Genomic DNA, 17,194 nt, shown 5'->3' on the forward strand with positions numbered 1-17,194 from the left:
TTCTGATTGGGGGTGTCTTGTGATCAGGTTAATGGCTGAAAAATCAATCCATTTGCAGTTATGTGAAAGTTACTGTGATAGTGTTTTAGTGTACCATCTACTACCTTCCAGTTTTATGTTAGTTTATACTTGGCCAAATGCAAGAAGTATAATTTTTTTACTTCAGATATTTTCTCATCAAAAGGTTCCCTCTTATCCCTTCTTCTACAGCTTTGCTCAGGTGCATTCCTAGGCAAGCATTCTTCAGTGGACTTAGATAATGTCTGTCTTCTTTCTTACTAATGTTAAAGTATCTTTGCAATCTACATCCTCTGTGGTGAGGGGGAAAATTGAGTTTAGAACACCCCAAATTTCATCTTTGTATCAACTACTTTAATAATCAGTTCATGTGTGCATAGATACTCGTACAGTTAAATACTTTTTTGTGATTTTTAGCTTGAGAGTATACCACAAAACATGATTTAAAACTTGGTTTTATGAATACAACTTTTATTTGATTATTTTCTAACAACATCAACATTTATGTGCTGTTAGCAGCCCATAATCACAGTGATGTATAAAGCATATTCTTCAAGTTTGGTTTGTGTTGATGTATTTGAATGTTAATGGAATCATCACTTGATGGCAGTACACTTGATGTGGTTTTAAAAGTCACTTCATTTTTTACAGTACCTGGTCATAAAACACTATTAAAAATCAGAGTGATTTTGTACAGTGGCATATATACATTGGAAAGATTTCAACTGTTTATATCCACATCTCAAGCTTTCAAAAACTCCTTCACCACTTTCAGTTCTCAAGCATACAGAAGTATATGAAGAGGGTAAATGGACCTTATCATGCAAACATTCATGCAACTACATTACTGCATAACATCCATAGTAAAGATACAGAGAAGTGAGCTCAGATAAGCTAAAAAATCAGATTAGCTAACAACTCATATTATTTAACAGGCCTATTGTCCAAATGTGTAGAAAATGAAGTACTGTAGAAGTTTGACTATCAGAAACACTGAGTGCAAAGCATATCAGAAGTGATATACTTGAAATGCAATAGGAAACAGTTCTGCAGTCTAGTTTATAAAAAGTAAAAAAAGAAGCTTTATTTCCTCCATAGAATAATTATAGTAATCATGTCTCTCAAATTCCAGCTTACAAATTCCACAATATATAATACATAAAGGAAATCAGAGCAGCATGCATTTCCAAATATTACATAATTTCATAAAATTATCTTGAAGTTTGAATGATAAAAGTAATTTACTATTTCCAACCTTGTGAAAAATTTTACTCAGGGAGAGAGATATTAATTAGGAGATGGAAAATCAGTGAGTAAATATCACTAAAAATGTTTTTGCATGTGAAATAAGCAAAGATGCATACTGTAAAGTTTTCTTTTATAAGGTAAATGTCTCTCGAGGGTTCTTCTTCTGATTCTGCTGATTGTCTTTAAGTCCTGGAATGAATCAAACTGCTTGAGAGCAGGATACAGCCCATTGCTTATTCAGGAGAAACTCGAAGATCAGTGTGAATAGTTAAGGATATGTGGGTTATTTCTTCTCTGCTGTGATGTGGAAATATGGGCAGCAACTCCAAATCTTCCTTTCTGAAGTAGAATTGAGCAATTAAAACCAGGCTTAAATGGTATTTGGTACTGCTTGGGCAGCTTAGAGAGAATTTCAAATTCACCAACTTGAGATGAGAAACTTCTTCAGTTAACCAAATGAGGTGGAGCTGATTGTTGCCCTCCCCTGCCTGTCTAATACTAATGTGGAATGTTTCATATTCTTTACCTTATTCTCACCTTGTCATTACTGAGGTGTTTGCATCCTCTGTAGCACACTCTGGGTTTTAAAAACGTAGAACAGCTGTCACGTTATCCGGTACTTTGAAAATTACTACCATCAGTAAAATCTATTTGACACTGTATGTCTTTGGCATCTGTTTAGCAGACTGACAGCAAAACACTAAAGAAAAAGGTTTGAATGACTACTTATAAAAACATTGTTTATAATTTTTATGAGTACTAATATTTCAAATTGTTTCATTGTATTAGAATCAACTTCAATATTACCCCTTCACATGGTTGGAATATCAGAGTAGAGCATTTGCAGCAGTTAAACACTACAAGGTCTAACCCTGGGAAGGTGGGGAGAAAACAGTCCAGGAATGAAGCACACATCGGGCATGTTTTTGTTTGCCCCCAAACCTCTGAACGTGCACTGCTGGAAAAGCAAGCATAACCTCATCTGAAATGGATGGCTTTAAAAAGAAGCCAGGGATCTTGCATGCAGTGTGGTATCCCACAGCAGGAGGATTTTTTTTTTGGTCGTTTTAGTCTTTCTTACATTGATGTTGTGATCAGAAACCGGCTCTGCTGTGCAGGTGGAACAAGTTGTCATCTGAAGCAGTAGTGATTTAGGGGCAACAAAATGTTTTACTCCATATTTTTACCTAGGAATGATGGGTATTTCTTGGTGGCTGAGAGAGCTCTGTAACTTTAATGCTGATGCTGACCTTTCTGTTCACCCTGATTCTTGTTTGTGTTGCTTCTTGGTGAGAAAACCATCTCCAGCAGAGGCTGCCTTTCTATTGGGTGCATGGATAAGTCATTGTTTTTCTGAATGTTGTTAAGTCCTTTTCCTTTCATTGTCTGTACTCTGCACCTTCTCAGAAGAGTCACCAGAATTGCTTTCATCATTACCATGGCAATGAACTTTCCTACGCAGCCCCGAGGACCAAATCCAAACGGTTGGAAATAGCGTGAAGGAACCTGCACACAGCAGCATGAAATATAAACTTTAAGACAATTTTTTCATTACAAAAATATCCAAAATTATTATGGAAATTGGTGGCAAATATATTCTGAAAAACCTGTGGAAAGAATGTCTTAGCATCAATTCGTTTGTTTACAATGAACAGCCCTGCCATGTAAGTCAGGAGGAAATAAACACCTACAGAAGGCATAGGATCAGGATAGCAGGGAATGTGGAATTAAGCCATCGAATTCTGCCCATGTATTTCAGTTCATCCTGTGAACTGAATTTTGACACAAGGTGTGAAATGGAGGGAAGAATTCACTTTCACTTCAGTTGATGAAAAATTTTTCAAAAATGTACATTATAGAGCTCAAATGCCTGAAATACAGGCTGATGCCCTGTCTAGAGATAAGCACAAAGCCATATCATGTACTCCAATTGTCATTAAGAAGCCAGTGATCCTGAAAGTTAATTTGTCATAGAATGTAATGTTGAAAATTTTACTTGATCTATAATAGAGAGAGAAAACTTATAAAATTATTATCTCCTGTCCTATTAACTGAGATGTGAAACACAGGATTCCCAGAACTTTTGATGAACGTCCAGGTAGCTTCTGGAGCTTATGCTGACATAAAATGAATCAGTTGTCCAAAACAGTCTCAACATGAATAGTACTGCTATTGAGATACCAAGGTACTTGTTACGAACAAAAAAACCAAGTCTTGGCTAGAAATGCTTTTTCTTCATCTGTGTAGCTTTCTTTTTTAAAAAAGTGCAATATTAACTGTGTTCTAACTTCCTATTTAACACAAGAATGGAATAGAAAAATTTGCTTTAATTATCTGCAAAAGAGTGTTCTCACTTGCAGGCTGGGAAAATTGTTTTCTGCTTAATTTTTTTCAAATAAAGTGATCTGTACTTTTTGAAAAATTGTAGGTAAATACAAGTGTTAACAGAGTAAGTACAGCAGCTGGCAGTGCAGCACAATTGGCAAATGCACAGCCTGGAAAAATGGAAAATGTTTAGATTCTAACAATGCCATCTTATCATAAATAATGGTGTGGATTGCAATTCACTTAGAAAACTGTGTGAAAATTGTGCCTGCTAGAATAATTATGTGGCAGACAGAATGCATCAAGTCAGATGGAAAATGTGTGGTTAAATATTTGGTCAAGGGGAAATATTTTTAGCAGCAAAGTGTACTTTGCATTGTACTTGTACAATGAACAAGAAATCCATTTTGATAATAATACTCCAGACTGAAAATAATGGGTAGCAAAATGGAATGTATTCACAGTGAATAGTTATTTCAATATACTTTATCTCTTTCTTGAATTTTCTAGAATGACTTTTTTCTTGAACTGTTGTTCTTAGTACTGTGTGCAGGATTTGCTATGGGTGCTCAACCAGCAGTTTAGAAATGTTAACCAGGGTTCTTAGTGAGCATCTGGGGGGAGGGAGAGGGGCATACATGGTACTCCTAGACTTCTGGTAGGAAAAATGTAAAACTTAGAGATGTTTCTGGTTTAAACATTCATATCTTTAATTTCTTTGTACTTTTACAAGTAGAGCAATTTTGGTGTATCAAAGGGGGTCGTCTAGTTATTTTGTTAAATGAAGTTACTATCTTTGGACACTTGCAGTTGCTAATCTCAAAAGAAAAAAAAGTTCTGCAGTTTTTTCAATTAGACAAAATGAGAAGTATGGTAGATGTAGAAAACATTAATCCTTTAGCTTTGACCCTATTCAACCCTAATATTTGGCAAGCCACTAGAAAGTGTAAGAGAAAGCTTGTATACCAGTAAAATGTGTGTATCTATGAGAGTAATATTCTGCAGTCTGGATTTCCATGATAGAACTGAGATGATCATGCCCTCCACTCCTGCATGGCTATTTATTCCAGAGATCTTCCTAGTTTCCTCACAGGAGTGCTAAATAAAGCTCAGTATTTTGTGCTCTGTGTCACAGGATCTTCTGCTTCCATCTGCTTGTGTTATCAGTCAAAGCAAGGGGTCAAACCTGACACAGGAGCAACCCGTTTTCTTTCAGTACAGTTTTAACTCTCCAGATAATTGTTGGTGAACAAATACTGGTTTGAAAAATTATTTCTTTAATCAGTAATCAGAATAACGGAGGTCTAAATGAAAATAAATAATCTGAAGGATAATTTACAGTAGTAGGGGATTACAAATAGGAAAAAAGTTCATATATTTCTTTTGATACATGTCTCAGCAAGGCATACTAAAGAAAATTGTAGTTCTTTTGGGCATTAGAATATAAATTAAATTGAAATGCTACACTGAGTGGGACTGAATTACTTGACATTTGCAGTATTGACTTGGTTTAAACTTAGGTTTTCCATTTTGGCCTATAAAAGATGTTTAGTTTTATTTATGAATTTTAAAAAACCCCTCACACAGCCTCAGCTCAGTGTTGTACCATTTGCATGGCTCTGGCTTTCTAAAGCCTCTGTGTTTTGTCCACTGTCAGGGGATGTAATGGGAACCATGTGTGACTTTGACAAATGTCATCAGAACGTTTTAATCAAAATAGGGATGCCTGGAAAAGATATTCTAAATACTACAATTAATTTTTAATTAAAAGGTGACTTAATAGGAAAATATCTGGCTAGCTTTAATAATAAGCAGGTTATATAGCTTACTAGGCACTTTGAAAAAAGGAAGACTGTCTTATGGTCACTAATTTACTGATCCAAATAAAGAGGAAGATACACTGTCAATAAATAACATCCAATAAAACAGAAAACTTACATTTTTCTCAAAATTTTCAAGAGAAAACTCGTTTGGCTTTGGGAAGAATTCAAGCTTATGCATACGTCCAATATTGAGAATGATGTTTGTCCCCTTTTTCACAGGGTAGCCATCAATAACATCGTCTTGCAAAGCTTTTCGCATGATCAAGTCCACAACAGGCTGGTATCTCATGCTCTCATAAATGAAATTCTCCACAGTTTTTAAGTTTGGTATGTCATCACTCTGTATATCTCTGTCACCTTGAGGAATAAAACAGCTTGTGAAGAAGTTGGTTAGGAATTTAATAGCTTCGTAGTACAAATATGAAAACATTTTTTTAAGATTGTCCATTCCTTAGATGGCACAAAAGATCTAACACCTTCTAAGTAGTTTTATGTAGCTTTACATATTTGGGAAATCTGGCATATTGTTAATCAGCATAAAACCTAATTTATTAATTCATCATCTTCTCACTTTATCATCTTAATCCATTTTAAGTCATTGTTCTCCTTTCTTGTTAATGACAAAAATCAGTAAGTCCTTCCCTGACTTTTGTATGACTGAGAGCAACAAGATACAAGAAATCTTCTGAAAGCTGGCAGCAAATGGAATCTGGGAATAGTCTGCAGATGGGGCAAAACTTTGGGACCTTGAATTTTTACCAGGTGATTGTATTTGGCTGGATGTGCGCCAGGTGTTACTGTAGTCTGACTGTTTCAGTGACCATAAGTAATTTCCAACTGGATTCCAGCAGCAGCACTGGGTACTGCCAGGGGGACCCTCACTTTAACTTTCAAGCCACAAGTAGGGTAAAAACTACTGACTGACCCCTGCAATACTTGGTTCACAAGAGAAAAGGCAGTTTTGTTACTCCAGTTGGTCATTTGCTTAAGGAAAAATTCCACTGCCTTAGATATTAAGACTCTCACAAAAAAAACCCCCAAAAAAACAAGGGGAGAAGATGAGCAAGTACTGAAGTGTCATGGGACAGCAAAATAAGATGTAAAACTAACTTAGAAAAAGGGTAAAGGACTTGTTATTCACTTTCCAATGTTGAAGTGTCCAGAAGTAAATGCTGAATAAGAGTGGATGAAATGAGTTTCTGTGTTAGTTCAGTGTCAGGTTTCAAATGAAGTCTAGAGAAAGGGAATAATATGAATTTGGAATATCTTGATTGTGGTTGTCATCAGTACTTGTAAAGAGGGATGCCAGTTTGATGCCAGATGACAGCAGAATATAATTTTAAATATCTCTAATCTTTCCCTTTTGCATTTATAGTGAGACTTAGGTTCTATATATACAAAGGGAAGTACTGGTGATTAGATGTGCTTGAAATGCCTGCCATTTCAAGGTAATGGAAAAGGATTCCAATGGAACTTATGAGATGAATGCTACTATAAACTGATGTTGAAGAGGAGTGAATAGAGTGTATTGTTTTTGAATTCATCTTACAAAGTGCTCATCTTATTTCACTTGATCTTGAATAAAATCCCTTGCACATAGTGGCAGTTCATAGATTTTAGAGCAGATGCTTCTATTAGAAGAAAATTTTCAGCCTTTGAATAATCAAAATTGGATTCCTGCTGAAGCAAAATCATATTCCCACATCACTGACTTTGCAGCTCCTGCTTACCCATAACAGTTTCAATTTCTTTCATCATCTCCTCTTCCACTGTGGGGTGCTCTGCAATCAGTATGAGCATAAAGAAGAGAGTCACAGATAGGGTGTCAGGAGCAGCAATCATCATCTCCAGCACACACTGGTTCACGTTCTCGGCAGTCAGGTCCCCTCTGTTCTGGAAAAATTGGAAATTTGGGGGAAATGTTGATTGCTACCCTCTGATGCCAACAAAGGTTCTATAGAAATAGACTTTGGCTCATATTCTTACTGATTTGGTTTTTGTGAGCTGTCAGGCTATATGGGATAGGACAAAAGGTATATGCAGGTAAAATACAGGGGTAGGGGAAAGACTGGAGGACATTCAGGGATAAAGGCAAGAGGTTTAAGGATGTTGTTTAAGCCAGACAAAAATTCAGATGAGCACCTGTTCCTGAAAACACAGCTTTTTAGGGATGCAATTAATTTTAGGTATGTTAGGGACTCCCCAGAACCAGCTGATTTATATCCATTTATAAATGTAACAACTTTTGGATATATACATGAAGCAGATACATGAAGTTAAGTTGGCAAGCCAGTATTATGTCCTGTTAGTGAAAGGAGAAGGTCAGGAAAATCCAAGTTAGGTGTCTTTTGAATATATTGCAGATACCTGTGCAAAAATCAACTGGGATGCAAAATCCATGTGTTCATCCAGCTTTTCAACAGTGGAAAGCTTTTGTCGTTTCTGTTCTATTAAGATTTCCATTGCTCCTTTAAGATCCTTGCTGAAAAGAGATAAAACCCAACATACTGATAAATATCTGCAGACTTTTAGAATACCAGGATGTTAGTGGAACCATAGAGATTATAGCAATGAAAACATCTAAGAGTGACAGAAATTAAGTATTTCAGAGTGGTTATATGTTTCTCTGCAAAACAATAATACTAAGGGAAGATTATTTTCTTATTATTGCTTGTTAAATAATTGCTTTTTAGATTGGGCTGAAAGCTTACTATTTTCTGTAGGCTGGAAAGATTAAAGTGTCTTCATATTATATTAAATAATAGATTTTAAAAAGGTTATTAACATTTCTGAAGAAAGTGTTTGTTTCTATTTCATCATGGTTTTTATCAGGGAATAAAATGACCTTAGAATCTGAGAGATAATTATTAGAAAAATGTAGGTAAATGGTAGAAAAAATAATACTACCTTGAAAAACAGAGTTCATCTAAATTTTTCATATTTAAATAGTCGGTAATACTACATCAACGGTTTGTGTTTCAGTGGTGGAAAAAAGAGAAGTCCAACAGCTTTTACAATTGTATTTTGGATTTTCAGTTAGCTACAGATTTGAATTATTTTTTAAAGTCTTTTGAAAAATTTTTAATTAAATCTCTGGGCTTTTGAGTTTGGTTTGTTGTTGTTGGGATGGAAAATTTGACTGACTTTGTAGTGATAAATGCATTTAAAACTTCAAACCTGATAGTTCTTACTATTTGTGACTTTTTTTAATGTATTAGAAATAGCAAATGGTCATTTTTTCCAACTTTATCAGAAGAATAGCAAAAGTCAGCTTATCCTGGGATGGTTCTTTGCATTTCTTTATGTCCCACGGTCTGTATCATTCATAAATTTCTGCTGCACAAAAATAAGTCTCTCTTAAGGGGACTTTTGAAACATCAATATTTTCCTGCAGGGGATTTCTAGTAATAACTAGGCTGCCACAGTTAGCTATTATTAGAATGAGATGATAAAGCACTAATCAGTGCCATAATGAATCTGTCAAGCAAATGTTAGAGCAGGTAAATCTTGTGTCTGGTTCATAAGAGTTGTCCATTACTTTAGAGGAACCCCCATCTTTCCCTTAAAGCCCTTATGTTATATATAGCACTATCAAAACAATTTATTACAAGCTTAAGTGGTAGCTTCTCTCACTAGATGGAATCCAAAACCAAAATGAGCAAGCTGTTTACCATGTTTACCAGTTCTTTTTATAGCCAGTCCTCTTTGGCAGAAAACAGCAAATGAGATCATAAAAATAGAAGAGCCAATTTGTATTTTTATAGAGAGGAAGATGGCAAAATGTATTTGTTTCCTCTATAGGAAAAAACCTCTTGAAACAGATTGTCAGGCTGACTATCGAGTTTTTACTCAAAAATGAGCTGATGATTCAGAAATGGATGTTGAGGGTGCTGATAAATAAAATGCTCAGGGGTTAACTTTTCTTGGCCAATGCCATGTAGATGGGTTTTCTTCTGATGAACTGTAAGCCTGATGTTTGACTGTCCTTGACTAGACAGCAAATGTATCTGTGGCTTTTACTTGATGATTTGAACTGAACCAGTGATTTCAATTTACTTCCACATTTGAGCTGGCATTAACTAATATTTTGGTGAGTAAAAAAGTAGGGCTGAAGAGAGAAGGGCTTTGAATTATCCCCGAGATCGGTCACTTGTAGCATCAGTGGCAAATCTTATTTCTGTTGCTATCTGGGGTCTGCAGATAGGGAACTTCAGCCACTTTTTCAGAGGAAAATATCAAGGAAGATCTTATTAAGAAGTTAGAATCTGCTGCAAATGACTTAGCAAAGGTTGGGTACTTACACTGCTTCTTCATATTTCTTGCACAGCCAAGAAATCTTAAAAAAGATGTCGGGCTTTAATAAAAGTGCTTGCCAAGCATCAAAGTAGTTCTGAATCTTAAGAACAATGGCATGTTCTGAAAATAAATGTTAACAAAAAACAATGTAAAATAGAAACCTTAATAGTCAAATAGCACAAATGCTTCAGAAAAATTAATAATAAGGCCATGTTCTCTGCTGTCACTCATGGGAATTTGATTAACAAATAGTTTTAGTATGTAGATAGCATTAGGAAAATTCAGAGCTGACTGTAGAAAGGGGACATATCTTTGTAAAAAACTCTTTGTAGCTATCTTAAAGGAGAAAGCAGTGTCAGCCAGAGCCAAATAGTGATCCACAGAAGAGCAGAACTCTTGCAGCATATTGAAATAGGATAATTTATACATCACAAGAGTGTTATTTCTGTCCCATGGTTTTGAGAATAAAGAAATCACATAAATTGTCAGGTAAACTTTCCAAGGCAATCAATTATTGGAAAGATTTCAGATTATTACATGCATATAATACTGGGATTGTATGAACTCGATGCATAAAAATCTCTATATGGTGCTATCAAGATGAGTGTGACAAGATTAATGTATAGTTTGGGGCATAAAGAATTCTTTTATGCCTAAAATAACTCCCAAATCAATTTCAATTAATTACATAGAGATGGAAAAGTTTATTCTTCATTTTATGAAGCAAAACTGCTCAGTGGCATCCACAAATTTTTGTTGGACATGAGCATTAGATTCATCATAAAGAATAAAAATAAAACTGTTGGTACCATCCAGAGGGATCCCAAGAAAAAGCTTGTTAGATGTGTCAAGCATAATCCTTCTCATAAGATTCAATGCATTGATGTTTCCTGCTTCTGTGGTGACTTCCTCCAGTCTGTCCAGGTGATCAATGGTTGATTCAACACAAATTGCTATCATACGCACAAGACCAGGACCAGACAGAGCTGAAATATATGCACAAAATGAGCACAAGATGGGGTAACTTCCACACCTTATGTTTAGTTAGCAACTGACAATAATGGTGGGAATAAAATGTAAACCACTATCATGTAAATGACTGTTGTAAACTTGTTCTGAAGTTTGCTGATTTATAGCACCTTTTGAAAGGAAAATGTAAGCTTTGGTTCAAATGGCAATGAACTCAAAGCCCAAACTTTCCTTGTATCAGACATGCATTTTATGCTAAGCTCATGACACATTAAGGACTGATCTTGGCATCATTTGTATTACCTGTGTGGGGGGGAGGGTGCTCACATCCTCCTTTGTGTGACAGGCAGTGGGGAGGTCCTGTCCCACTTGCTTGCAATGGCATGGAGCAGGGAAGATAGCTTGGGAATTGGTGGGGAGGATGACAGGGATCTCTGAAAACAGCTCCTGAGTGCCCTTACACAGCTTTGCAGTGAGCTCCTGGTGACCTCTGATGTCTCTGTGGACGCAGGGGAGCCCAGCCTGGCATCCTGCTGTGCCTGCCTCAGGCTGAACACCTCTGAACACTGCACTGTCATGATGCAGTTATTGCATTTTAGGAAATGAAAAGCAGTGGTCAGTTCCATGGCTACACAATGCAGGGGGATTTTGATAGCCTCCAACTGGAATGAGTTCAAATAATTTTTGATTGACTTTAGGAATCTTGCCTTGAATACTCTGATTTACCTTTTTGTATGATAATTGCCTCGAGGATGCTATTTTATCAAATATGTGTTGAGAGGGACACTATGTTTGGAACTGAGGGGGGAGGAAGTCTGGATTAGGAATACAGAAAACTGGTAGATCTAAGAGTATTTAGAAAAACACTTTTTTTTTTCTGCAGTCTTTACTACAAGGGTGCTGATATTTTTTAATAGCAAAATTGTGAAGGAAAGGCCCAAGTATTACATAGGAGCAAAAATATATCAACAAAGTAATATAGAAAGTTTCAACCAACAGATAATTAATTTCTTTTTGGTGCTGCTTTACTTTAATAAACTACCAAGCTTTCATCTGTTGACATTATTTATCACCTGAGGAGCTTTCAGAATGAGTGTGGCAGTTCTGTTCAGAAGCCTGTAACATCATTGGAAGGAGCTAATTCTGACACTATGCAAATACTGTCATATACACATATTTTCAATATGTGGAAAGAAAGTGAATAAAAGTTAGACCTGGAGAACAGTAACACTGGAGTTTATATAATTTCCTACATTCATACATTATTTCAGTGTAGTGGTATTATCTCTTTTTTTTTTTTTCTGTTACTACATTGATTCCTATCTTACTAAAGGGATTAACAAACAGTTCTGCCCTGCAGCTACTCTAAATTAACTTTGCAACTAAAGCACATTGAGTTGTGGTGTGTTTTTTTTCCAGCAAGACAGGAAAATCTTTGAACTCAGGGGAGGCTGGAATAGTTTCCTTTATGGAAGTGCCAGGTGAGCTAATGTAAACACTGGACTTGAAATATGAAAACATTTTAAAAGATGGCTTGTGGGCATAATTTATTTTTTTTTATAATTAGATAAGATTAAGAATCTTCCAGACCACTTCAGGACTTTTTCAAACTGCATACCAAGCAGGATAAGTATGCAAGAACATATGCATTAAAATATTTCTATGGAATATGTAAAGAAAAGTGATTTCTGTAATTTAAGCATGCAAAGGACAAACAGTATTTCAGAAAAAAAACCAAAATTGTGTGCTACCATGGTGCTGTGCACTAAATAATGTACACTGGTGTATACCTTTGGTAAAAAAGGGTCGAATTTCTTTCCAGTGTGCTGGATTGTTATTAAATATGATCCCATTTTCATACATGCCAATACACTGTAATCCAAGTTTGCTCCCAAATCGAGAAACATAATGCCAGTGTTTCATTACATGGGACACACTTGAGGATCTGGAAAAGAAATGGGGAGGGAAAAAAGCACAAAACAAAAATACTTTCATACATTGTACACAGACTATCTGTAATTTTGTAGATGCTCTGAAGTGCTGACTTGAAGTCCCAGTTTAGCTGGAAGTAGTTGACATTAAATGTTGTTCACTTTACATAATTAAAAAGCTTGGTGATAAATACTTTCAGAGTGTGTATTAGAACAATAATGTTTTCTGTTCAGATTTAAAATGATTTTTCATTTAAAATGCAGATGGTTACCAGAAGATTTTAATGTGAATAAAGAGAAACATGTAGATATAGAACATAGACTGAGGCAGTGACCACTGCCAGCTATTTCAAAAGATGAGATGTAAAATACTGGAGAGTTGGTAATTTCATCATCACCTGCAGTAAATTAAAGCTGGACTATAACGCTTTGGTAATTCCTGGCAGATCCATGCAGAAGACATAAATACACATGCAGCATTTAGATATGCAGCATTATATGATGAAGATGTGTGAGATATATATTCATAAAGAGAAATGTTAGGGAAATCTGTGGTGTGTATAATGCTTTTTACAGCTGACAAGGTTTACTTACATGTGCTGGCAAGCAGGTTGTGAACAGTGTTACTGCTTTAAGATAGAATTTCCTTTAGAGGGAGCTAGAATTTTAGAAATGTTAATGTGATGCAAACCTGATCAAGTGAAATCTAACAAAAAGAAAGACAGGCACAATGGGGATTGAAATGAACCAATGCACCACTTTCTTTATGATGCAGCATACGTTATGGACCAATCTCAGACTTTTTATGTGGTTTAGTTTATTCCTTCAGTCAAGCAAAGTAAATGGGACTTTTGAATTATGACAACTGTTCCCAGAAATGCAAATATGCAGGAGGCTTGCTTTGCTTCCTTCCATTTCACAGATCTAAGTGGAATAAAACATGGTAATTTTTTAAGGAAGGATTTTGAGACTGTACCTTATATAAGCAGATTTCCTTGCTACTTAATTAAGTCCTCCAAAAGACATCAAGTCCTTTCTGTGTTAGCATCTGAACATGGTTAGATTTGGTGGTAAAAACTCAGATGACATAGGTGGAAATAGCATTCTTTTACAGAATTCAGGTTATGTCTAGTTTTGCAGTAAACTTACTGTGCACTGAAGACTTTGTTCTGTATTATTGTTTTAAAATTAATTTGTATTTATATAATGTCAGTGCTTTTAAGCAAAAAAATAACCCCAAAGAAAACCAATTTATTAATTATAAAGTCTGATGCAGCATTTTTTCAGATGAATGGGTAGTGCAGAAAGTGAAAGGAAGCAATGAGTTCATAGCATTTTACATGATCATCAAAACATTACAGCACATTAAGTGATATTTACAGTATCTACGTATGGTGGGAGTGTAAATACTTCTGTCATGATCAGCTCTGTTTACAGAGGTAAAACCAGTTAGAGATAAAGCTGATTCATTTCACGTGGCAAATCTTATAGCCTGCTATACTACATTTTCCTTCAGAAGCTTTTATATAATGAAAGCTGTGTGTGGATTGATTGATACTGCTAAGGAAAAGGTTGTGATTCTTTACTAATTACACATGTTCTACTACACTTTTTTTTTCCCATAGCATAACTCATAAGCATCTGGAAGATCCAGCATTAGAAAAAAAGCAACTGGTAGACCACAGCTTAGCATTATGTTTAATACTATGTGTAATTGAAGTCCAGAAGTAATGTCATTAATTGGAATGGAAATACATATAATCCTAGAATGCTGCATTTGCTTAATTAGCTTGCTGAATTGGAGCCATAATTTTCAAGCTCTCATTACTCCCATCTTAAGGAGAAACTTCAGAACATAGAAAACAAATTTGGCTTAATCCTGCATATCAGTAGTGTAGATTCCAGGGTAGTATGTAATCTGAATATTAAATGGAATATTAAAAGAGATGGTAAATGTTTTCTGGGGGGTTGAGCCACAGTGCTTAATCTTTCTTTCCATGAAGAAAGGATCCAGACTTTAGTAATAGAGCCTTTAATGAAACAGAAGGCTAAGAAAATTTCTGTGAACAGAAGAAAGTCAAACGTTTATATTAGGATATTTTTTCCATGTAATAGCTTTGGTTCTGCTTTAGAAAAAAAGTAGCAAAGAGTTTGTAAAAATATTTAACAGCTCTTCATAATATTAAGGATAGAAAATAAGGATTTACTTGCTAATTATAAATGTTTCTTCACCACTGATCCAAACTCTCACAAATTCTCCATATGTCTTATTGTAGTAGTTGCAGGCATTACCCACTCCCATCCAAAGAAATCTCCCATGTGAGATGAGGGGACCGATTCCCATGCAGTATCCTGGCCCTAAGAAACAGGATAAGAAAAGGTTGGTATCAGCTGTGCTCACTGACAAAAATAAGCTCTGAGCATCACCATTTTGAACATCTTTTTATTCTGCCATCCAAGGTCTGCACTGGGCAGCTCACACACACACACTCCTGTTCTGAAGGTCTGGCTCAGACTTTGCACCTGCTTTGTTGGAGCCTCCTGACCACTCTGTACCAGTGTACATAGAAATGACTTCCATTACTTCTTTAATTTGCTGCTTTGAAATTGCTTGCCTTGGAGGGGAAAGTGGTTAGGAAGCAGAAAGGAGAAATGGTCTAGAAACAGTGCATGGGACTTCTTAATTTTTGATTCTTAACAAATCCTTTGAGTTTCTGTGTGTTGAAGAGTTACAGTAACACCTACAATAGCCAATACCCTTTTGATACAAGCAATGGCATTTCTCAAAGTCATTAATACTAAAGTGAGAAAACATCTAAAGTAAAAAAGACTTTACAACAGTAAACTTTTGTACACGTGCTTAAGTAAGAGCTAAAAAGGATTAAAAAGCATGTAGCCAATCAGGTTCCCAACTAAATCCTTCTGTAACTGAGCACCAGCTTGCCCTCTTACAGCAAAAAGGAGAAAGCAGAAACAGGAGACACTTTGCCTTTCATTACTTTTAAAAGGAAGTTTTCTTCAGATAAAGCTTCATTTGCCCCTCGACTGTAAAACATGAACTCTATAAAGCAAAACAAATTACTGAAAAACCCTTTGCACACTGCTTTTAGCTAAAGTTGCTTACAGGTCCACCATTTACTAATAGGAATTGCAAGAACCCAGATTATTTAAGTACTTGTAAACTTTAAACATATTAATTTAGTTCTGTCCTCTTTTTGATACAGTCACGCATTAAATATAAATTAACCTTTTGTGAATGCTTTTCCCTATTCTCTAACTTTGAAAGAGAGTTTTAGCATATGGAAACATGTTTGGCACCGGTCTTTTGTCAGAATTTCATTCAGGTGCCACTACATTTGTTTAGAATTATTCCTGTCCTACACCTTTGTGAGATGCCTGAGCTGTCCTTGTTCATAAATAGGAAACTGCATTCTATCTGCTGAAAAACAGGCTGAAGAAGTAATATCTACCATAAACCCCCAGAATATTAGAGAAGAGGCCCCCTGAAAGGAAAACCATGTGATGGTTCTGGGAGAATTTCAGTGCCAAACATGGAGAGAAAAATTGATAATCTCGTAAAACCTGAACAACTTCCTCTGCAATAATTTGTTTCCAGACAAGACAATTGAGAAAGCTTTAAAGTCAAAACACATAAGAAGTAAAAGCTTATAATGCACATGAAATATGAACATTCAAAATTCGTAAAATGCTATCATATTCTTCTAGCTTATACATAATAAAGCAAAAAGTTAGATGTCATCTATTAATATAGCCAAGCCAGGTTTGTTATGGAAAATCTGAGGTTAAATAGAGTCTGATTTCTTTTTTCAGTTACTTTAAAAAGCTGCATTTGTATTACTGAGAGTGACTAGTAAATTTTGTTGATACACAGTCTTTATTCAGCATTACTTACTTAAATTTGAGAAACAAGCAAAATACTCTGATAGCTTTTAGGTGATACTAAAGTGAAAGTTATTTTACCTGGTATCGATGAAGTTTCTTCGTTAGTCCATATTAGAAACAGAAAGCACATGAGAATGAGCAAGGGCACTGTGGCTACTGGCATTGTGTCTTGTACTAGGCTGGTGATGTTGTAGTGCATTGGATTCAGAGTTTCCAGTACCATCTTTTCCAAGAGATTCTGCTTTGATTTAGAGAGAGCAAAAAGGGAAAGAGTTCTTCAAAGACAGACTCAGCTTCAGTTGATACCTCTCAACCTCTTTATAGCTCTTGAAAATGAGCAAATTAGCTCTTGAGGTAGCCTTATTTTATAATGAGAGTGACTGCCCGGACTGCTTGCCAGGGCAAGCTACATCACAAGTTGAAACAGACATGCAGCAGACACTCTTTTTGCTTTTCTGACCTTGATATTGAAGCATAGTTTTGGATACTTTGGCTGACAAGGCTTCTTATCTCTGGTACCAACTTGGCTGACCAATAGTGAAGTTGACTCCTTGCAAATTTCTAACCAAAACACAAGAAATTAAACTTTCAGCACACGTGGAAGCACTGAATGAGTTCACTTTCAAGTTCTATCTCTGTTACTTATCCATTTTTCTTCCTGCATGCCTGTAGTGCTGGAGT

At 35.7% G+C, this 17,194-nt stretch overlaps 1 protein-coding gene across 1 annotated transcript; it reads right to left on the reverse strand.

Moving 5' to 3' along the window:
- Positions 1 to 2,499: 2,499 nt before the first annotated feature.
- On the reverse strand, positions 2,500 to 16,944 carry LOC103526937 (aromatase). Its single transcript, XM_008492081.2, has 9 exons — positions 16,592 to 16,944; positions 14,818 to 14,968; positions 12,470 to 12,624; positions 10,520 to 10,696; positions 9,716 to 9,830; positions 7,782 to 7,896; positions 7,145 to 7,307; positions 5,530 to 5,771; positions 2,500 to 2,772 (listed from the first exon to the last, which is right to left on the reverse strand). Exons 1-9 carry the CDS (start codon positions 16,734 to 16,736, stop codon positions 2,500 to 2,502), a joined length of 1,536 nt encoding a protein of 511 aa, XP_008490303.1. The 5' UTR covers positions 16,737 to 16,944.
- Positions 16,945 to 17,194: the final 250 nt, after the last annotated feature.

Source organism: Calypte anna, chromosome 10 (genome assembly GCF_003957555.1).
Source record: "Calypte anna isolate BGI_N300 chromosome 10, bCalAnn1_v1.p, whole genome shotgun sequence".
In the NCBI taxonomy this organism is placed as follows: Eukaryota; Metazoa; Chordata; class Aves; order Apodiformes; family Trochilidae; genus Calypte; species Calypte anna.

Bases quoted from the DNA above. Each gene is read 5' to 3' on its own strand.
- LOC103526937 (XM_008492081.2), bottom strand. From the start codon at position 16,736: ATGGTACTGGAAACTCTGAATCCAATGCACTACAACATCACCAGCCTA. The intron at 7,897-9,715 runs GTAAGTACCCAA...ATCTCTTTTCAG, and splicing joins AAGAAATATGAAGAAGCAGT to CAAGGATCTTAAAGGAGCAA. The intron at 7,308-7,781 runs GTATCTGCAATA...CAATTTTTCCAG, and splicing joins CCCAGTTGATTTTTGCACAG to AACAGAGGGGACCTGACTGC.